At 42.5% G+C, this 23,830-nt stretch overlaps 1 protein-coding gene across 1 annotated transcript; it reads left to right on the top strand.

Moving 5' to 3' along the window:
- Nucleotides 1-22,570, top strand: zbtb1 (zinc finger and BTB domain containing 1). Its single transcript, XM_084315147.1, has 2 exons — nt 1-146; nt 15,086-22,570. The coding sequence occupies exon 2, from the start codon at nt 15,090-15,092 to the stop codon at nt 17,160-17,162; it is 2,073 nt and encodes a 690-aa protein (XP_084171273.1). The 5' UTR covers nt 1-146; nt 15,086-15,089; the 3' UTR covers nt 17,163-22,570.
- The last annotated feature ends 1,260 nt before the right edge of the window (nt 22,571-23,830 follow it).

The raw sequence follows: 23,830 nt of genomic DNA, 5'->3' as shown, positions 1-23,830 counted from the left end.
GAGGGGCTTCGCCCTCGCGCTCGTTCGTCTCGTCACAACTTTTAACGGCTGGATAAATAATAATAATAATAATAACGTCACGACGACGAAGGTGGAAAAGTAAAAACTCGACTCCGGGAAAACGTCGTCCTGCTCAGATACAGTCGGTGAGTGTTTAATAAAACCGTCCGTTTTTCGAGGAGTAAACATTCCTGCGTTCGAGAGAAGAAGAAAAAAAAACCCTGCCTGTGGTTTTTTCTCCTCTCTAGCGTGAATGCGGGGAGCAGCGCGGGGGTGGCAGTGCGTGAGAGCTCCCGACAACAACGGCCGTACTAGCCTCCTATATCTCCATTTTGCTCTGATTTCACGGCCCCCCCGATGTATCCTAATAACGAGAACCAACTGTCATCGTCCCCGCGGTATTTCTCCCCAAATGGCATATTAATAATGGCATATTAAAAGTAATTTGTGAGGTGAAAAAGAATACGAGGACCTACTACTACTCTCATCCCCGCGGTATTTCTTCCTTGTAATGGCATAATGCCATTTAGGAGAAATACTGTGTGGATGACATGACAGTTGGTCCTCCTCGTATTCTTTTTCACCTCACAAATTACTTTATTTTTTTTCGTGCGGTGTGATTGACAGGTCACTAAATAAATGCCCGCATGACCGCGTCTCCTGAAGGCCAATGGAAACGCGTGGGCGGGATGACAGCCTCTTATTTAGAGCTGCTGCTGCTGACTACAGGTCCCGACAAAGAAACTGTTTTAGAGCAACATTCGGGGGAATCACCCGTTCGCTCCTGTAACCTAGAGAATGATTGATTTAGAATGGCCTACTATTAAAGCAGCTTTGGTTGAGAGTTTAAAACACATTTATTCTTTAGCCTGTGTTTGGGCTTGTCAATCAAGTGAAGCAACACACGACGAAACAATGAAAAAGCTATGAAGCTAATCACAACAGCCTAATAGCCAGCAATAGTACAATTAGAATTGTAGCCTGTGAGCCTACAAGTAAAGGTCCTTGGATTTTTATTTTTGTATTATTATTCATAATAGCATTTAGTAAGGGTGTTGTACACGATACATGGGAGAGCAGGGATGAAAGTAACACTTTGTTTTCTCTGTGCTTAATTCCTACTCTAAATCCCTTTCAGGTAAAGGTAACTTTCTCTGTGCCAGTTATGATAATCCATTGAATAAAAGGAAAAGGGAAAAGGACTTTGAGAAATAGACTGCCTTCCGGCTGTTGTCATTGCGCTGTGGTTAGGGCACTTTGTCACTTTGTGCAGATCCTTGCACTTATCTAAGGCTGCATTCACACATCTTGCCTCGCCTCAGAAGCATTGCTGCTTGCGCCATGGCTGGAGGGAGGTAAAGAAAAAAGAAGAAGAAAAAAGTAGGGTTAGGTCTTCTGCGTTCACACACATGCTTCAGAAACGTTGCTGCTCGAGCATCTGACTGTGTTGCTCAACAGACATAAGTACCGCCTTTCTCTCACCTACCATGACAGCGATTATCAACTCGAGGGTCAGGACCCCCCAGGGGGCTGCCAAAAGATATACAAATACATCACTCGTGTTCATAATGGGTCATTGCTAGATTGGAGTGCCATTTCAGCCCCCCATGACAAATCCTTAAAATCGAAACAAATTGTAATTCCTTCCAAATAGATTTTGGTAAATGTCTCATATCTCAGATTAAACTAGATGCCATATATGTCGGATTAGGGTTGCACGACGATACACTGATACTAGAAAAGTATTGCAATACCCAGCTGTTAAACGGTTCAATACTCTATTTTATTAGTATCGATACTTTTAGAATAATAGCCTGATGCCTCTGCTTTAAGCCATTCATCCAACACCAAATCCCATAATTCCTTACACATAACGTGTCTGGCTGTGTGACGTCAACTTGTCAGCATGAAAATGACAGCACCAGGATAGCTTAGCACAATAGCTTAACAAACATTGTCGCTTTTGGGATTTGGCACAAACCCATTTATTATTTACAAAAATGTACAATAAGGACTATGGCCATACGATGCCTGGTTAGTGGTCATACACAACTATATTAAAACAAGTACTAGCCGGCAGCTGGGTGGCGCAGCGGACAAGGCGCTTGTCACCAATGCAAGAGACACTGGTATCGAATCCAGCGGTCAGCGTTGCTTCCGGCTTGGCCGGCCGCCATACTGGCTCGATTGGCAGTCAGCGGGAGGGAAGCCGGTGGGTGGGTCTGGGTCGTTGTGGACAGCGACTCCTACAGTTCGGTCGGGGCGCCTGCACAGCGAGGGAAGGATCTAAGAGAGGTAGTGTGACCTTCCACACGTTACACTCTCTCAGTGAGAGTCCGCGCTGCCAGGTGAAAAGAAGTGGTGGGCTGGGTACACATGTGTCGGAGGAAGCATGTGATAGTCTCCGCCCTCCCAGACCAATGGTAGGGGGTAGAGTGCGCAACGACCAGGAAGGGGATTGGGAATTGGCTAACGACTCAAATTGGGAGGGGAGAAAAACGAAAAAAAGAAGGGGGAAAAAGACCATTAAAAAAAACAAGTACTAGCCACATCGTTACTAGAGAAACTACTATAACAAGTTGACGCTTGATGCTGCTGTCGGTCGTCAGGTGGAACAGGAAGTGAAGAAGTCACTGGTTCAGGTTAAATCAAATTATGGCCATGGTTACACTGGTGTAAAACAGCAACGTTCTATTTTCGAATGATTACGTTTGCATGTCCAAGCAGGGAACAAAATAAGTACCAGCCAACCGCCAATGGCTGGTAAAAAATCTGCCTGGCTGGTAGTTTTTAAAATCTACCAGCCAAATGGCTGGTAAGTCAAAAAGTTAAGTTTGTTCCCTGAGAGCAGAGCTACACAGCAGTGCGCCTATTTTGCGAGCCGAAATAAGTCTGTGGTTTTTTCTTCTTCTCACAACGGGTCAAATGCATCTAACATGCATTGCATCGTCGCCATTCCTTTATGCCCACATCGCCCGAAATGAACGTTATGTTAGCGTAAGCTAACAAGCTAATCCTGATCAGCGGCAGAGCCATAGAGAACAGCAGACAGTGTGGACTGGGGAAAGGGAAATGGGGGGGAAATGTGCGTTTGGAAAGACGATGAAGTCACTAGTCAGGACTCAGGAGAGGAGTATATTGTAGTAAACTGAGGATTACTGAGGATGCACAGATAATGTTGATATTCAAATATAAAAAGGTTTCGAGAGGAGTGGAAGTTTGAAGACAGACTAGACTACAATATGATGCGGGGGTGGTGAGTTGAAACAGTGTGTGTGTCCCCGACCCCACTTCTATGTTTCAATAAATTATTTGCATTTAAAACTATTAACGCTGACTCATTCCTTCAGTCCACTCAAAATTATGCTAATATTCCTTATGTTGTTTATGATATTAATTGAAAATAGCATATGAGAGTATTATATAGTAATAATAACACATGGCAATATACTAAAAAGCTATTTTAAATTTTTGGCTGGTAAAAAATCTGCCTGGCTGGTAGTTTTTAAAATCTACCAGCCAAATGGCTGGTAAGTCAAAAAGTTAATTTTGTTCCCTGTGTCCAAGTTAAAAAGAAACGCAGTATTGGCAACGCTCAAAAGGTGTTTGAACTACATCGCCACCTACTGCTTTGGTCACCACTTAGTGACCAAACATGGCACTGCAACTAAATAACAATAATTACAAATACAATGGGCACATTTGTGACTGTTACAAATATAACACGTTTTATACTCGTGCTACAAGATTTTGGCCTGTGCTACAAAACTATCGACATCTGTAGCACCAGTGCTATGTGCAAAAAAAGTTAACGTACAGCCCGCTCAGACATCTAGAAGCTAAAAAAAAAATCTAAAATTCCAAACTCAATTATGCATAATATACATTGTATTTCTATATAAAAAGCAGTAAATGGCATTGTTTTGACCCCTGGAAGAGTATATGTTATTATTTGGCAATTAAAAGGTGAGGTTAGCTTTCAAAAATATCATTTATTCAAATAGAATTTATTTCCAAAATGATAAACAAAATGTGAAACATTAATAACAAAGGGCATTTTGAGTTTCATATACTATTGAAACAAGGATTTTCTTAGCTTTCTAAAGACATCACATCATCTTATAGCAAAAATAAACAAGACATGTCACTGAACTGTGTAAAGAAAAGTGTCCCAGTTTTGTAGCCTTTTTTACTTTACATGCCTATATTAAACATTTAATGTTTTCAGAACTGTGCAAAAAAAAGAAAAAAAATATCAAGTGTCCCATTTCACTTGTTATATTTCCACCTTTTAGTGTTCTTCAGTTCTTTTTTTTTCATTCAGTGTGAGAAATCCAGTCTCTGTTGAGCTTTAACAAGTCCATCAAAGTCAGGTTGCATGTCTGAGGTGGAGATGCGAAGCACAGCTGCCAGATGTTCATCAGTGAGAGAGGATCTGTACCTGGACTTGGTAAACATCATGACTGAGTGTCTGTTCACATATGTAGGTGGATCCAAAGAGAACCAACATCTTCTGAGCATGTCTCCTAAGCGTATATTGTGCGTGTGAACGTTGACATGAAAAGAAAAAAGTAAAAAAAAAAATATTAAAAAAAATATTTTCATGTAATCTTTCGCGGGCCGGTCAGAATCATCCCGCGGACCGTACAATGCCCAGGTCTGGGTTAATCGGATGTTTTTTTTTCTCAGACACCGTGTGTGTGTGTGTGTGTGTATGACGTTAGCGCTGACCAGGTCATGGATAATAGATTTTTCAGCCCGCTTCTCTAGCGTGCATAAGTACACATATACTATCAATAATCTAGCGTTTATTTGAAAACTATTCATAAATCAGCCGAACAATGACAACGTATTTTGTGTATTCCACTAAAGAGCTATTATCGCAGAATTTCTCTGGAATTACTAGAACTCTCAAACTATACTCGTATTCAAAACGGTATAAAACGGAAATGTACCAATGAAAAAACAATCCGTTTCGGGTTTCGTACATGTTGACTGCAAGCAAGTCATTGATAAGCGAGTGGTGTTTTAGACCCCATAATTTAAGATATAGTTTAAAGGGGAACTCCAACATTTTGGGAAATTAGCTTATTTAACATCTTCCCTGGAGTTAGACAAGAAGATACATACCTTTTTTGTCTCTGTGCGTGCATTTAGCTTTGGGAATAGACGCTCCGTTAGCATAGCTTAGCTTCATCACTGGAAGTGAGGCAGATCCGTAGCCTTACAGTGCCTTACAGTGTATTGCAAGGTCTGACATTGACCAAACTTGATATGCATGACCTTGGTGGGCTCTAGGTCAACTCCTGAAAAGGGGGTCAATGTCAGACTTTGCAATCAAAAGTTAGGGGGCTAATAACCCTTGCCATAATTTCAGTGCGCCCCCTAACTTTTGATTGCAAGGTCTGACAAAATGTTATCACGATAACGATAACGATAACAATATCATATCACTCGATATTCGATATTATCGATATTGTTATAAGTATAAAAAAAAATATATATATATATATTTTTATATATATTTTTTTTAAACAACAGATGTATGTTTATTTTGCAGCAATTCTTTGTCGTTGCCGCCATCTTTAGTGTTACATCCCCTCACACTCCAGTTCTCAGGCTGCAGCTGGTTTGAAAGCGAAAGTAAACCGGCTTCTCTGTTGGCTGTGGCTCCAGGGGAGTTGAACAGTTCTGGCTCTGCTAGTTTCTTTTCTATCTTTTGGCGCTTTTTTGGTGGACAAACCACCGCACATGTGCACCGTGACTCGTGACTGGAGTCTAGCTCTGCTAGCACACATAGCCTACTGTGTACAGACGGGTTCAAACTGTATTTTAAATTAGAAATCAAACAAAATAAATTGACAAGAGAAAAATAAATCTCAATTTGGTCAGTATTGTCACAAGCAGCAGGCAAGAAAGACAAGTCTGTCCACTAGGGGTGGGAATCACCAGAGATCTCGTGATACGATACTATCGCGATACTTGAGCCGCGATACGATAGTATCGCGATACTCGATATATCGCGAATATTGCGTTTTTTTTTTTTTTTTATCAATTTATTATTATAATTTTTTTAACTGCAAAGTAAAACTGTCAACATGTTTTATCTAATAAAATAAAGTTGTCTGTTCATCTCACTCCAATCATTTTTATTGCAGAACATGGTATTTTCTCAAGCAGACAGATGTAAACACTGTGTTGCATGTACCTGACAAACTGAACTGTTTGTATTGGTCATATTTGTTTTATGAATAATTAACTTAATACTTGCCGTCCCTGTATCGATACAGTATCGCCATGCAAAGTATCGCGATACTACTACGTATCGATTCCCCCCCCCACCCCTACTGTCCACTGTCTCTGGTTTTTAAAACTGCCCTGTTGCAGGTCACAAAAAAATTCAATTTTTTCCCCGATATCGATTATTAAAATATATCGCGATAATTATCGTTATATCGCCCAGCCCTCACGCAGGGCATCTGCAGGTTATTAAAAAGTATTAATTTCCATTTTTTGTGGGGCTACAGGAGCTTGGTGCGTCTGGCGAGAGCTTGTATGGAACGCGCAAGAATTTAAATTGGCGCACAAGTGCAGCCGCCAGTTCAGTGTCGCTATGCGTTTGTTTTTTTGCTAGTATGGTCGTGAAATTGGTATTACGTTTTGCATTAAGTGGTGTTAAAAAGTCTTACATTTAACTTGTTGAAACCTGCAGATACCCTGAAACAGCAAGAGTAAAATGTGTCCAGAAAGGGCTGGTGAGGCAGCCACTACCCTGTTGAAGTGGGCTCTGTTCTGGCCAGAGGTGTTAACACTTTGATTACCAGCCATGCGGTGCGCCTTACCCCCGTTGAATGCCACCACCCACTTCAATGATACCGTTGTGAACGCATAAACTGTATTTATTTTAAATTTTTTTATATCTACTTTTTTCTCCCATTTTCTATTTTTCTCCCATCCCAATTTCCTATCGTCCAATTCTACCCTCCCCTGTCTCGAACGTTGTTAGGCCATGCCTCCCACAAGCCGGCTGCAATGTGGACTAAGCCTTGCATCACGTGTCTACTCCGGTACTCGAGGAAGCAGCAGTCGCATCTTTTCACATGCACAGCGCGATCTCTCAGCGTCGGGGGTGTGCGTTTGGAGGGCACGCCGCCCCGTCGCTTCCTGATTCTGCTGTGCAGGCGCACCAACCGACCTGTAGGAATCGCTGTCCACAACGTCCGATCCCCACCCATCAGCTTCCCACCCCCTAAAACTGCCAATTGTATTGGTATGAATGACCAGCCAAGCTGATACAAATGCGGAGAGCTGGGCTCGAACCCAGCGTCTCCTGCATTGGTGGTGAGCGCCTTGCCCACTGCACCACCTAGCCGCCCCTCATAAACTATGTCTTAAATTATGGCTATGTGTCTAATCTGGCCGTCACCTATCAATGACTTGTTTGCAGTCAACATTGTCGAAACGGATTGTTTTTTTAATCGGTTCATTTCCGTTTTATACCATTTTGAAAAACCCTCGTTTTCTAAGTTTCAGGAAAATATAAAGATTCTGTGATAAACGGCCTTTACTGGAATATTCTGGAATACACAAAAAACGTTGTCATTTTTCGGCCTATTTATGAATCGTTTTCAAAAACGCTAGATTATCGATAGTACATGTGTACTTATGCACGCTAGAAAAGCGAGCTGAAAAATCGATTCTCTCATTTCCTGATCAGCGCACACACACACACACACACATATGGCACACGCTGATATCTCTGTGAAAACAGCTCTGATTATCCTAAGACTGGTAAAATAGATTCCTTACCTCAGATCAGATGTTCTCCAAAAAGATTATTCCAATTCCTGATCGCCATTCCAAATATCGATCGCGTTTATTGATTCAGCGCTGGGTACTGGAAATATGTATTCCACGCTGTTTTGCGGCTCGGAAACGACTTGGATCTCTTCGGATGGCTTGCCGGAGAAGTAAAATGAGGAAACTGGATTTCCCCCCCCCCCCATGTTTTTCATTCAGTTTAATCCAATGGGGTGCAGTACAACAGGGAGAGACGATAGGGGGCGGTATTTTCCCAATGGAGCTCAGAGAGAGTTTGCAGCACTAACGCGAGACTAGATTGATGAAATATGAATTCAAATCGCTAATATATTTTAAAAAAATACAAAAAAACGCTATTTGTCGTCGCTGGCACTCAACGGTCGGCATGAACTAACGACATATAGCGTCGTTGGCACTCAAAGTGTTAAGACTAGCTTATAGGAAAAGGAAATGCCTTCAAACAGCCGTTGAGAAAGCACTGTTTGGAGAGTGCCCCACCACCAACTGACACACCATAACACATGCACTGGACACAGTAGGAGGTCTTTCTTAGAGCCATATGAAATCTGTTTTATTATTTTCCAAATTCCATTTTATTTTTTCCCAAATTCCATTTTTTCCATTTTAATATTTCAGAATTCTGTATTTTGCCTTTTATGCTAATTTTACCATTATTCAGTCTAATAAGTGGGAATGAATAAATGTCCACAATTGAATAAGATATAACAGTCCATTTAATGTTTTTAAGTGCTGCAACTCAGAAATACAGTTCAATTTTACACAATATTTTTCAATTAATATTGTGACAAAATAAAAATTCATATTTCAAGTGTAAACAATAGATACAGCTAGCTACTACTGACATTATCACAATGACAATGTCAGTAACCTAGCTATATCTATTATATTGTGATGAAATATAGTAATGCATAATTTAGGCACCTTTAGTTTAGTTTATTTCGTTTATAAAGGACAGTGTATAATGGCAATCGTTTGCATTAAACAAATGGATGGGTGCACTAGATTTAGCAAGAAGCTATCATTTCCATCTATAGTCCTATGTACTGTAACGTTTCATAGCTATTTAAGTGTATTTAGATTATAAAGGGCAGTGTATAATGACACCCGCCTCCCCGGTCGCGTGTGCACCAAACGTTCCACCCAAAAACGAAATTTCAGTCCAGATTAGGCCAAATTCTGCAATATTCCACGTTTTGCAGTTGATTCCATTTTTATTGGTTAATTCCGCGATTCCGTCCACGATTCCGTCAACGCGGATTTCATATGGCTCTAGTCTTTCTCTCTCTCACCCGCATGGGGAGGAGGGTAAAAAGCCCTGGGGTAAAAAGTCTGAAAAGAACTTCTGATGTTCGTAGGGACGAAGTTTAGGCCATAAGGTGAAGCCTGAGAAGTGGCTAGAAAACGATTCTTGTTCCCACCTCGGGGGTCTACTCAACTAAATTTGAAAGTTGAATTGCATTGACAAGTTGACAAATGCATAACTGCATCTTAACATGAACATAAACAGGAAACACATATTTAGAGTGACCATCCTATACAACAAAATAAATAGGCCTTACAATAATAGCCTACACAACTAGGCTACACTATCTGAGTTACAGTGATCGCAAATGCAGGGTCTGGGCACCCCAACTAAGCAGAGCTTGTCTGCCCACTGGTTGCACATCCAACACTTCTCCCATACCTCCCCTGAACGGCTGTGGGAGAACGTTTCCATACAAACCAAACAAAAACAATCATCTTCATCTGATGAAGACTCCTCATGTCTCTTTCTTTTCTGTTTCTTCTTGCTGGCTGCCTTTTCCAGCTGGGGTGGAATGCACTGGGATGTACTAGGCTTGGCAGGTGGTCTAGGCTGGGATGTACTAGGCTTGGCAGGTGGTCTAGGCTGGGATGTACTAGTAGGCTTGGTAGGTGGTCTAGGCTGGCATGTACTAGACTTGGTAGGTGGGCTGAGATGCACTAGGCTTGGCAGCTGGGCTGGGATATACTAGGCTTGGTAGGTGGTCTAGGCTGAGGATGTACTAGGCAATGCATGGTAGGTGGACTGGGCTGGGTTGTTTTGATGTTGATGCCTTTTTTTCTTTTGATGCCTTTTCCTGCTCTATTCTCTCCTCCGGGGTGTCAGTGAGGATACACTAACATTATTTTTCATTTTTTGGGCTACTTTCTTGGCTGCAGCCTTTGGATAAGGCCTCAGCTCTTGTGGAGTCACTGGTGGTCTCTGTCCAGATTTAGTGAATGGCTCTGGGGGAGGAGTGGTGAGGTTGGCTGGGGCGCATTGGGCTCTGCTCGGTCTGTCCTCAGCTCATCCATCACCTCCTCCAAGTTGGTGAAGAAATGGCCCACGTTGTGCTCATTAAAAGCACTGGCATGTGCTTGTCACATGTGACGACCAACCACAACTGGAATGTCTTGCTAGTATCAAGGGCTAACAAACATCTAAAAATGAGTTAGTTAGAATCGAGAGGTTTATTTGTCACATACATACCAGGGCATACAGTGAAATGCGGGTGGTCATGCCCGCATTGATTGTGCAAAATACAATAATAAAATAGGCATAGAAAGAATAAAATAGGTAAGACACAAGATATGCATGGTAAAAAATACATGCTAAGTTCCTGAGAAACTGGTTCCTATATACACTATAAAGGAAAAGCCAATATTAGCCAACAACAATCTAAACTATAGCTTTCCTTTCACACTTTTTAAGGGTAATAATTGTTTCATTGTGTAAAAGCCTAAAAGAAAAATACAGAGGAGCTGAATATTTTACAATTTCACATGAAAAACACAAAAAGTCCTCTCACCTCAAGTTCAGCTGTCTTACTCCAAAGAAGACTATGTAGGTGAGCTCTGATCCCAATTCTGGACATTGCCATACCAAAATATGGGAGACAGTGCCTTTTGATGGTGAAATCTAATGAATGTGACAACCAACCCCGTTCTCCCCTACATGGAAAAAATGTGATGTGCACCAGAAACACTAAGTCAGACATAGGTTCTAGGTTCATGGTTCTATTTAGCTACGCAGCTGGTAATGCAGGGCTATTAGCTAGCACATTGCACTGTGCTGTGAGAACTTATTTCTAAAAATAAAAATGCCATGCTAGTCAATGGAAAGTGCTATTCCCTATTGTGCTGTAGCAACATTTTGAAGGGAGTGTGTGAATGCAGCCAAAGATGTGTGCCAATGGCAGGCATTAAAGCGTTCCGTCTTGAGACGGATTTCCGTCTATTTGATTATATTTATATAATATTTTAATTTATATATTTTTTTTTTTATATAAAGTTTGCCAATATCAGTAGTATTGGCACTGTTAGTAGTCGTAATAGTAATCACTTTTGCTTAATTTCTTTGATGGCTCAAATGTATGCTCTAGTAGTGTCTAGTCGATTTTGTGTTTTGAGCACAAAGATCATCATAGTTAATTTAATTTAATTTAACTTAATTTAGCTCTCAAAGTGCACCAGATTGATGCATTTAACTTTAAAACGTAATATTTTTTTTAAATCCGAGGGGGCATGCCCCCGGACCCCTCTGGAGGGGCAGAGGTTCACCCACCACCACAGTCTCACTAAATCCTGTGGGAAACACTGAGGATTCAAATTTTTTTACGGCTGTGGGTAGGGCGTTCCACATTGTTGTGGCATAATTGCGAAACGTGTTTAGTCCCTTGTTTGTATGATAACAAGCCTTTTAGTTCATGGTTCAAAGTAATGGGAAAAGGGTGCTAGCTCGCCATCAATCAAGAAGCTAGCCACAAGACTTGCATTCACGCTCTCCAGCACACAGCCTCCCTGCCTGGCACAACAACCACAACAGTAGGGTCTATAGTCACAGTCAGGACAGTAGGCTCTACAAGTAGGCTCCCTTAAAACGCTAACGCTATTAAAAAAAATACAGTGGAAGTTAAAATAAGAATAGACTTGGCCTGAAAAAAAGCTTCAGTCAGGAGATTTTTTTTGCTTTAATCCCTGGCCAATGGGATGGAAATTAAACGGTTCCTGTCTCAAACGAACTGGATTTACACGTCAGAAAAGTGTCTGTTTAGTGTCGGAATGTTAATTCGTAAGTCTGTCCAATATTTATGGTAAAGAAGAATAGCCACAATTGGTCAAAACCAAAAAATTGTGATGAATGAAACCTGTGACCGCTGTTGTCTCCTAAGGTGGGGAAGGGGGATGCTAAGCTTTGTGTAACCCATGTGACGCAATGCAGGAAGTGAGAATGAGTTGGTTACTCAGACTCTCCCTCTTGAAATGTCTCTGATACAGCCTTACAGAAGGGACATGAGAGGGTAGGTTGTGATGAGGTTTTAATGATGGTTCAGACCTTCTAGCAATGCTACTGTAGAATATAGGGGTGTGGACATTTCTCGATTCATAGCGCACATTTGCGCATATAACATAGAACATTTGTGCAAAATTGCTGCAGTGAAAAATGGTTAGTAAAAGTTAGATGTAGGGGCGGTCAGGTGGCGTAGCGGAGATTGCGTTCGTCACCAACCCCGGAGACGCTAGGATTCGCCTGTTCGAATCCAGCTCACAGCTCCGGGGTTGTCACCAGCTTGGCTGGCCGTTCACACTAATACAATTGGCAGTATTAGAGGGTGGGAGAAGCTGGCGGGGTGGGTCCGGGTCGTTGTAAACAGCGACTCCTACACTTCGGTCGGGGCGCCTGCTAAGCGCGGATAGGACCTGAGTGGGATAGTGTGATCCTTCCACACGCTACGCCCTCTCAGTGAGAGTCCGCGCTGCCAGGTGAAAAGAAGCGGTTGATTGGCTAGACGTGTGTTGGAGGAAGCACGTGATAGCCTCCACTCTCCCAGACCGACTGTGGGGGGTAAGTGCGCAGCGACCAGGAAGGGGATTGGGAATTGGCATAACGACTAACATTGGGATGGGAGAAAAATCTGAGGAAAAAGGAGGGGAAAAAAAATATCAATACAAAAAAAAGTGAAAGTTAGATGTACGTAGTATCTACTTACTGGTCACAGGAGTCTTCAATAACGTTTGGATGGTAATCCATTGTGACTCCATTTGTTTAAACAACATATTTGTTGGCAGACAGCTCCTGCTATCTTAACGTTAGCAAGCTAAGCATGCATAGCGTGACCTGTGTAATGTTAAGTAACTTGTGTTCCGCTGGGAAAGACGACCCCCCCCCCCCCCTCAAACATTCGGCGACATCTGTGACTATTCCTATGCCTTGGTCTGTGTTCAGACACTGTTGAATGAATGAATGAATGAATGAAAACTTTATTTAACAGATTTGCAGAATGGGTACAAAGACGTTTGTCTTGTTTACATCAGGGTCCCCCATTTTTAATTCATAATGCACATTTATGACATACACAACATACATGACATCATGACAATTATGACATAGGGACATACATGACATACAGGTATATAGTACTGTTACATTTGTGACATATACGATATGCAAATATACAGTACTGTTACCCAGAGATCCTAACAGAGAATATATACATATGATGGGGAGGAGACTGTACATTAGGAGGGGGTGGGCGGGTGGGCGAAAATATATACATACGGTGGGGAGGAGACTGTCCATTAGGAGGGGGTGGGTGGGAGGGGCGGGTTGGACATTTACGGTGGCCGGTGTTGACATGCCCACTACGCAAAGCTAGTGCTCCGGTCGTGCATCCACTCAACTCATAGAAAATACAGCATCAGGCTATTCTAAAAGTATTGATCCTAATAAAATGGAGTATTGAACCGTTTTTAACAGCTGGGTATCGAGATACCTTTCTAGTATCTGTGTATCATTCAACACTAGTAAAGACATTTATTTTGACATTCTGATTTAAGAACTTTCTAAATAAAAGTTAATTTATCTGACTGCTTGTATTAATTGATGATAAAGTAGCCATGTGCAGTAATATAGATAATACAATTGAGGGATGTAATATATTATTGAGATGCATCGTGGAATCGAATCGAATTGTGGACGGCTGAATCGTAATCGAATCGTGAGGCCAGGCCAGTGAAGATTCACAGCTCTAAGATTATGAACCTCATTTGGGTGTAGAGCTCACACAAACATTTTGTGGCCTCATAAATGCAGAGCACCATTCGTTGTCTATGGAGCAGCCCCAGATTTTACATCCCAGTGACAGTGGCTCGGGAGGTAGAGCAGTCGTCTGGCAATCTGGGGGTTCCCGGTTCGATTCCCGGGCAGCGTGTCGATGTGTCCTTGAGCAAGACACTTGACTTAAAACCCTTAATTGCTCCCGATGAGCAGGTTTGCATCTTGCATGGTTGCCTCCGCCGTCGGTGAGTGAATGTGTGAGTGAATGGGTAAAATGTGAGTAACAAATTGTAAAGCGCTTTGGATAAAAGCGCTATATAAAAAAGCAGCCATTTACCATCACTGATTGAAGGGTTCTCTCTCTGATTTCTAGCTTTAGGAGAGAGTGGTGCGTGTTTATGAATACTGAACTGTCCTGGCCGAGTGGGGCTGCAACTAACAACTATTTTGATAATCGATTAATCTGTCAACTATTACTTCAATTAATCGATTAATCTGAAGAAAAAAGTTAGATGCAACAAACATTCAATTGTAAATTGGGGTTATAAAACAAAAAGCAAGTTGTTTGCAGCCCTAGTCCTGGGGCACAGGATTATTAAAGGATCATTCAAGATGGAACCATACGGTATTTGTAAATATTACTGCGATGCCAGAAAGGTGCATATCATTGTCTAACTCAAAGAGCACAAAGAAAACCATAACAAACCAGTAATCAACAAATACCATGAAGACTCCTTACTGCCCTTCATTTTAGGCTTAATCAAGTTGAGTCTTATTGGGATTTCAAACTGCAAGGGAGTCTTGCCACACCAGGCAGAAACTACCCAACTTTAGGAAGTACAGTGCAACACAATAAAATCTAACTACATCGAAACCTCAAAATATAAGGGGGCGACAGTGGCTCGGGAGGTAGAGCAGTCCCGGTTCTATTCCCACTCCTCCTGGGCAGCATGTCGAAGTGTCCTTGAGCAAGACAGTTCTAACTGCTCCCGATGAGCAGGTTGGCATCTTGCATGGTTGCCTCTGCCGTCGGTGTGTGAATGTGTGAGTGAATGGGTAAAATGTGAGTAACAAATTGTAAAGCGCTTTGGATAAAAGCTGCTATATAAATGCACCATTTACCATTTATAAAACATGCAGCCGGCTAATTGCTTTCTCTGTCTCTCTTCTTCGTTGTCTTCCCAGGGTGATGGCGAGGCCGAGCCACAGCGAGCATGTCCTGCAGCAACTCAACAACCAGCGGGAGTGGGGCTTCCTGTGCGACTGCTGTATTGCTATCGGTGACATCTACTTCAGGGCCCACAAGGCCGTGCTGGCCGCCTGCAGCTCGTACTTCAGGATGATGTTCATCAGAGACCAGCAGGCGGCAGGTCGCCTGGACCTCAGCAACATGCAGATCAGCGCAGAGTGTTTCGACCTCATCCTGCAGCTGATGTACCTGGGCCGAATCGCGGTTGGCAGCTATGAGTTCGAGGAGCTCAAGTCCTCCATGGCATACCTGCAGATGTACTACATCCCCGACTCGCTCGAGGACCTCCGGGACATCAGGAGCTCCAATCTCACTCCCTCGTCCTCAGCCTCGTCCTCATCCTCCTCCTCATCCACCGCCTCTTCCACCGGTCCCGTTGCTGGGAAGATGATGTTCGGTGTCCGTATGTACGAGCAACAGAAGCCCAGTGTCCCCGAAGTGGAGCGAGTGCCAAAAGCCGTCAGCAGCAGCAGCAGCGCTGCAGTGCAACCTGCCGTCCCATTAACGGTCAGCAGCAGGCCTGTGGTGATGGTGGTGGAGGAGGTGGTGTCGGCTCCTTTAATAGTCGCCCCACTGCTTGTGGACAGCGTCGCGGACCAGCCGTGTGATTTGAGAAAGCGGTCCGGTGGCAGAAGCTCTGCCTTCAAGGAGCGTCCGCGGTTCGGCCGCACCTACACCTGCGACGACTGTGGCTTCGTCTTCAGCTGTGAGAAGCTGCTAATCGAGCACATCCTCACCTGCACCAACCGGAAGGCCTACCAACCCCCCAGAGCCAGCACTGACGCCGACAACGACTCCAGTAAGGCCGAGAGCTCTGCCTCCGAGGGTCTGGAGGAGCACAGGGTCGTCTGCAAAGGCGAGGAGGATTGGCCAGAGCAGAAGTCGGACTCCGACATGGTGATCAGGCCAGTTGCAGCCGGGGCGGACGACGAACCCGCGTTGATGAGGAATATCTCCATCAAGACGGAACAGGAAGAAACCGCGCTTCCTGAGCTAGACGGAATAAAGGTGGTCCGGGTGGGTGAACACAGTGCTAGAGACTGTAGCGTGAAGAACAGCGACACGAGACATAAAGACTCACTGAGGGACCAGACAAGGTTTGAACCAGAGCCAGAGCCTGGCATCTCGGCCATGGAGGACAGCAGTGAGGATTCAGGAATACCTACAAAGCTGCGCAAAATTAAAGAGGAGAAGCAGGACGCCGATTGTACCCCTTGCGAATTGTGTGGGACACTGTTAACTGAGGAGGACAAGTCTGCCCATTACATCTCCAACCATATGGGCCACATCTGTGCATGCGGAAGGTGTGGCCAGGTCCTTATCAAAGGCCGGCAACTGCAGGAGCACGCGGAGCGCTGTGGCGAATCTCAGGGCGGAGAGTCCGACTCCCATGGAGAGGACGACTCCTCCCTGCTGGAGGACCAGGACCCACAGGGCATGGAGGAGGGCTTGCTGGACGGAACAGACCTGGCCTGCCCCCACTGTGGCCTGTTGTTCCAGAGCGAGAGTCTGGCGGTGGAGCACGCCCTGTCCTGCCACGAGCAGGAGCTGTTCCGCCCGGCACTGTTGGAGGAAGGCGTCGAACCCGACCACCGGCGCAAGCATTTCTGCAGCATCTGTGGCAAGGGCTTCTACCAGCGCTGCCACCTGCGGGAGCACTACACCGTCCACACCAAGGAGAAGCAGTTCACCTGTCAAACCTGCGGCAAGCAGTTCTTGCGGGAGCGGCAACTGCGGCTGCACACCGACATGCACAAGGGTATGGCGCGCTACGTCTGTCCCGTCTGCGACCAGGGCACGTTCCTCAAACATGACCACGTCCGCCACATGATCTCGCACCTGTCGGCCGGCGAGACCATCTGCCAGGTGTGCTTTCAGATTTTCCCCGGCGGCGATCAGCTGGAGAAGCACATGGACGTGCACCTGTACATCTGCGGCGTCTGCGGAGAGAAGTTCCGTCTCCGTAAGGATATGCGGAGCCACTACAACTCCAAGCACACCAAGAGACTATAGGAGGCAGGGCACGCGACAACGCGTGTCCTGCCTGATTTCATATTTGTCTGTTACTTAAAAGAAAAAAAAGCCATAAATGTGAGAACAAATGTATGCACTTGATAGGGCTGACCCGAATGCGTCACTGCTTCGAAGCTTCAATCGTTGCCACGGTAATCGACGCCAAAATCAGTATTCCCATCCAAAAATAAGAATTAGCCCATTCTAGTGAGCTTATTGAAATAATAACCCAACATTATTCATTATGAATCAACATTCATCAGTTCTTCTCAAACTGGTTTTTCTTAGAACTTTCAGAAAACCTTTCTATTCAACTCTCGTCTACCCGTGAAACTTTGCGCTTCTCGATGAGGCGACATTGTTTGTCCCGTACGGGTGATACCTCACTTAGGCAGAGTGTAGGCTACCTTTGCTCCAGTGTTTTCATTAACGGTGTAAATCCTTCCACGGTATTGATGGGCCTCACGTCTTGAGCATCAGTTATGACTCGCTATGTTGTCTATAATGGGCTTCATCATCATCATAGAGTCGAGTGTTTTTTTGTCAGACACCAGTGGTCGATGTGGATAAAACATCGGTTTTCAGTCGATGCCGTTTCAGTTAATGGCAGAAGCAACTGGAGGACTTTTTAAAAGACAGGTCAAAGACTGATTCCGGTCCTCTCGAGCGGTGGGAGACGAAATGTTGACCGTTATCTGCGGCTGGCGACCCTAGCTCGGGCACTCTCTTTGCATCCCTGCCACTTCAACCCCTTCAGAGTGTATTTTTTCGAAAAGCTGGCTTTATTGTAAGCAAAACGAGAAATTCCCTGTTACCAAAGAATGTGGACATGTTGGTATTTCTGTCACACAACCTAAAGCGGGTTGAGCTCTCCTATCATTCAAAGCTCCAGGTATGTTAGTTTGTGTTGAGGCTTAGACCACAGAAGCTATTTTCATTAGGTGTGAATAATGTTTTCGCTTTGATTTGGATACGGTTGTTTAGTTTGATCAATGCACACTTAAAGTGAAGGCACAGTTTTATTTCTTGCTTTTTTTCATGTGTATTTATTGTGCTTTTATTAAGCATCAAATGACTTTCTTTTTGTTCATGTTAATCCTAAGGCAACAGAAGCGATTCCCGATAATTACTTTCAGATTGCAGGTCTACACGGCCTTATTTCTCTTCTCTCTTCACACGTGACTGATTTCACTTTTGATTAGTTATGTATAAAGAGGCTATTTTGTTCGACTATAAGAGAATTTATTTTGTGGATAAATACTGCTGTAAACAAATACATTTTTATATATTTAATTTCTTGGCATGTTTCTTGGCTGTTTCTTCATTATGTTTCGTTTTTATAGACTAAGTGACTAGAGACTAAATGCAATTAATGTCAGTTCATTATTGCACATTTTGTAGCCAATTAAATGCCAATGAAGAGGAAAGAAATTACGATTTAGCCTTTGTGTCAATATCATAATAATTACAACAATAACACCTAATGATGGCACATGATAAGACATAATTAATAATAACGGCATGTCTGAATAAAGTACCCCCACCCCACTAATTGGTGCTGAAGCTTCGAAGCCCAAATCACGGTATTGGGGCCAGCCCTAACACTTGAACACCAAAAAGAGAACCTATAAATCTGCACTTTTTAAAGTATAAATAACCTAAGTGTCAGTCAACTTCATGGCTACAGTGCCTCAAGTTTTGGGCAAACAGCTTTGTTCTTTATCCTGTTTCCCAGTCATATTGTTCTTGAATATTAACACGTTTTTGAAGACATAATGGTCGACGCATCTAATTTTTCCATGGTCTGATTAGTGTGCACAGTCAATGGAACTGCTTTGCTACAAAAATAAATCGCAAATTATTTCTCAAAATAATGGTTCCTCACTTTATTAGGGGTGCACCAATACCAATTTTTTATTGGACTTTGGGGGTGAATAGGGTATTGCTATACCAGAGTGTACAAAGACCAACGTGTAACATGTCGGGAGTAAAATATCCATCTTTTTGCTTTTTTCGGGGGGGCATTGGAATTTTGTATGCATAGAAAGATATTGGACCTTTCAAATGGAGACAAAATTGGGTTTCACTTAGACTCATCCTCGTCGCTAAGTGCCTTAACTCGCACGAGACAGGATGGCAACCAGAATGTGGGAGATTAGCTGTTGTTTAGAAGAAATCGAGTAATGAAGAAAAAACGAAGAAGTCCACCACAAGCCTAGCTAACCAAAGGGTAGCTTCTTTTTCCATTTTCCACCTCTTTATTAAGACCCGAGTGCAGTGGTTAAACTAGGCTGCAGCTGCTCTGTCCCTCTTGTCTCTTTCTGTCTGTCTCGCTCGTTACTCTGCTCCTGTCACTCACAGGCTGCACATGCTCCTCCTCTCCCCCCATCCACTCTGCTGTGGACCAGGCTGCACACGCTCCTCCTCTCCCCCGAGCCGCTCTGCTGTGGACCAGGCTGCACACGCTCCTCCTCTCCCCCGAGCCGCTCTGCTGTGGACAGAGCGGTTTGACGTTAACGTCTCTTTCTCTCCTTACCTGCTGTAGGTCCTGCATACTTTCCTTATACATATTAGCCTTTTGACAACTAGTCACACAATCTCAATCTCTCACATACGCCGCTTATGGTTATGATTCTTAGGTTGAATAAGGCCGCCTGTACTTCTTCTGGACGGCCTAACATTGTTTCTGGGGGGAACCCTGAATTTCTTTTCCTATTCTTTACCCAAACTACTGGTCTTTATCGTTGAGCAAAAGTGATGGCTTGGACTGGTACCTACAGTTAGGCAAAAAGAAAAAAAGTCATATTAGTGCATCCCTATTCTTTTCATTTAAATAGCTCTAACTAGTCATTTACATGGCACTCGATGTCAAGAATGGCAGATAAGTGCCTTTTCTTTACTGTACCGGTAATTGACCAATGTCAAGCCCCACCCTTGATTCTCCAATCACAACCGTTGCTTCCCTCGGAACAGTTTGTCCGAGGGAAGCAACAGTTGTGATGGGAGGATCAATAAAAGAGGGCAGGGCTACCAGTAGCGGCGCATTCTCTTGGTCACTGTCCCTTTTGTCATCTCCTGTGTTTTTCCACAGTGATGCATGATGGGGCATGATCCCCACTAAATGTAACATTTTTAAAAAGGCAATCAAGTTCTACGAAGAGATTATGAGGATGTTGTGCACAAACAAAACACTAGAAATGATCCACTTTGGACCCGATTTGGGGCTGACATAGCCGGACGAATCTTGGGCTAGGGCTAACGTGTCTCTACAAACTAATTTTTTTTAAATTTTGTTTTGTGAGAAAACTAAGTCAAACTTTTAAGGCATTACAAGTACTCACTCTGATGCCTCATTAATCATTTCATGTACAATATCTATCAACGGAACCAATTTGGATTTGTTTCGATTTCAGACTTGGTTAAAAAGGACTACTCTGCTTTTTATCGACGCAGCCAAATTAGTAATTAGAGTATACATATATTGTAAATTTTTGGAGAAGTTGAGTAAACGGGCGAAGTGAAGTTCTTAGCCAACACTCCACCGTACCGCACACACTGATCTGGCGGGTCTATTTAAGGACCTCCCCTTTCACACATGCACACACACACACTCTGTACGCTGATGATACGTTCAGTGCTCCCTGCTGTTCAGTTTCAGTATGCTGTTATTGCTTTATTTTCTGTGTGAGCTGTTATGCTTTAACCTCTTGTAGCCTCTTGTAGCAGGGAGCACCCCTAAGAGTACAACCGTACCGCCAAGACTAACTGTAATTGCCATTGCCATTTATTCTGCATTATAATAAATGGTTAAACTAATGACGTGAGTGATTCCTGACAGAATGATGTTTATTTTTGTGTTGTTTCAAAGCTAGCCTATGTTTCGCGTTTTTTTTAAGTTAAGAGGCTTGACTTTGTTTTAAGTGCTGATGACGCAGCATGACTTAGGGAGTAACAGGATGTGGACAAAATAATTGAAACACTAGCATAAAGGCCTTAAGGAACACTTCACCTAAAAATAAAGCTTGTTCGTTACTATACCCATAATCTAATTAAACCCCCCAAAACTATAAGCTGTCTTGTACAAGTTCATATGTTTTGGGTTATTGGGTTAAAGATTTAAGATGTGTGATGTCATTATGATGTATATATTTCCAGGAAGTAAGGACTACATATCAGTGAAACTATGTTATTAAAAATATCAAAGCTTTACTGTTCTATTAACGGTTCCTATAAAAGCATAGCATAGGCATTGGCATATTATATATATATCATTTATTTTCTTCATAATTTCACTGAGCTGTATTTATGACTTCCTGGAATAATATACATCACATGTCATCAAACATCTTTAGATTAACTTAACCAAATTAATTTGTACAAGATGGTTTATAGTTTTGGGATATGTGTTATTATAATTAATCAACTATTCTGTATTGAGTGTTCCTTTATGGGTGTTTTATACCAATTAATTAAGTAATCTCCCAGATACCAAGTTTAATGCAAACAAGGTCACCACCGATTCAGATTAGTTAGTTGACTCAAGTAATTTAGTTAGTTGACTCAAATAATTTAGTTAGTTGAATCAAGTAATTTAGTTAGTTGACTCGAGTCATTTAGTTAGTTGATGCAGTTCTTCAGTTAGTTGACTCAAATCATTTAGTTGACTCAAATCATTTAGTTAGTTGACTCAAGTCATTTAGTTGACTCAAATCAAGTTAGTTGCGATTAGAATTTGCTTAGCACTCTTGAGGAATTGGTAAACGAAGACCACGCCAGGAAATCCACCTGTCAAGAATATCAAGGATACCCTTCTGTGGAAGACTTTGTGTTGATATTTTCATTATTTTGTCCTCAGCGTGGTTAGGTCTTCTGCTGTCCATGTGTGTCTCCAGCGTGTTGGGAAGTTGCCAGCTTCTCTTGTAAAATTAATCCTTATTGTATTTCTTGCACTGCTTGAGCACAATCCTTTCAATACCTGTCGGTCAATAGGACTGCCACTCATTCTGCAAGTTGTTTGTGTTTTTATTTCAGTTAAGTCATTTAGCTAATATTTTTATGTAGGCTAGTGTAATAGTGCAGAATGATTGTGTTAAATTGTCACCAATGTTCACAAAAAGAAAACAATCTTAGTTTTTTTCTTTATCTGATTGACTGATTTATTACTGGTTTTCCATTGCAATGGCCCTAAATGCCCTAAATGTATCTTTGTAAAGTTTGAGTCCAGGAGCAAACTGTAATTTTTTTTTTTATCGCAGTCACTGTTTGTATTGGTCCATGGTTTCACTGCATTGAAAAATATAAGCTCTGAAATGTACTGTTGGATGACTGATCTGATAAATGAATTGGTTTATTGAAAGGAGTTTTGTAAAATAAAAATAAATTCCCCTTGGAAAATACACGCCTTTCTTAAGCTCTTAATAAACCACCTTAATAAATCATGTGAATTCTTTTATGTGGAAAAATTCATAAATTTTTATTTTTTTCAACAAATACTACTGTAGTACTGTCTGCACATAGGTAGAAGTGTTTAATTAGCCTGCAATATGTTTATATAAAGTAGATTATATAAACTACTCATCATAGGTGGCCAGCCATGTCTACTTTTGGGGGGAACACCGACGCACACTGTCCCTATTGACCGCCATTGTATTTTGGCCTGTATACAAACTGTCAGCACTTACATTGTTTGAAAAGTTTGTTTTGTTAGTGCATCATGTTAAGTCAAGCAATTACTTTCCAACATTGGCCACCATTGAGCGTTCACACCATTGATTGTTTGTGAAAAGTTTTCAGAAAGGTCCATTTCACCATTCAGTTGCATGGTATTCCCCCCCCCCCCCCCCCCCCCCCGAGGGGCGTTGCGATCAAAGGTTTTGTAGACCACAGACGTCAGAAAGGTTACCTGAAGTTCACACATGATCACGTGATTATTGACGTTTTTTTGTTTTTTTTCGGACTTTATTCGCGCACCTTAACGTTGTACAACAAACTAGCAGCCGACGTCGCCTGCAACATGAAGCATGCAAGAGCTGATGGTAGGCTAATTGGTTTTATTTTTTTTTAAACTCGATAACCAAAAGCAGGGTTGGCTTCTTGCTCTTTGCAACGGAAAACTAGCTACTAAATATATCAGCATATACTTTGATTCGCTGTGAGTAGCAGAAACAATTGAGGTCCATCCATATAGATATTCCTCTATTGATCCCCTTGTAGATAGTCATGTTCACTATACCTTTCGTCGGATTTTCTTGGGGATTTGCAATAATATCCACTTTTTGGAAAGGATATTGTATAGGATTCAGAAAATCCATGTTTCCATTTGCCCGGCGAATTTTCTAAATGGCCGTCGTAAAATGTAGGTTTTGTAATATTTCAGCTTCCAAATGAGCTAGAACATTGATTGAAACCCACATTTTCAGGGTCAAGGAATCCAATGATGGTGCCAACAAAAACGAGGTAGAACTCACCAAAGTGCATGTTAACATAACTTTTATTGAGAACTTAACAGATAATTGACATTAACTGATTGGCAACTAACATCAACTTCAGTATCATGACCACAGAAAAGAAGCAACCTTCTTCATTAGACTATTATTATGTGATAGATAAGATTATGTGAATGTATACACATCTATACACTGTCTATCATCATCACTTTCATCCATCAC

Source organism: Notolepis coatsorum, assembly GCF_963971535.1.
Source record: "Notolepis coatsorum genome assembly, chromosome: 5".
NCBI lineage: Eukaryota > Metazoa > Chordata > Actinopteri > Aulopiformes > Paralepididae > Notolepis > Notolepis coatsorum.
This window is presented reverse-complemented; position numbering and strand designations above follow the sequence as displayed.

Bases quoted from the DNA above. Each gene is read 5' to 3' on its own strand.
- zbtb1 (XM_084315147.1), top strand. From the start codon at position 15,090: ATGGCGAGGCCGAGCCACAGCGAGCATGTCCTGCAGCAACTCAACAAC.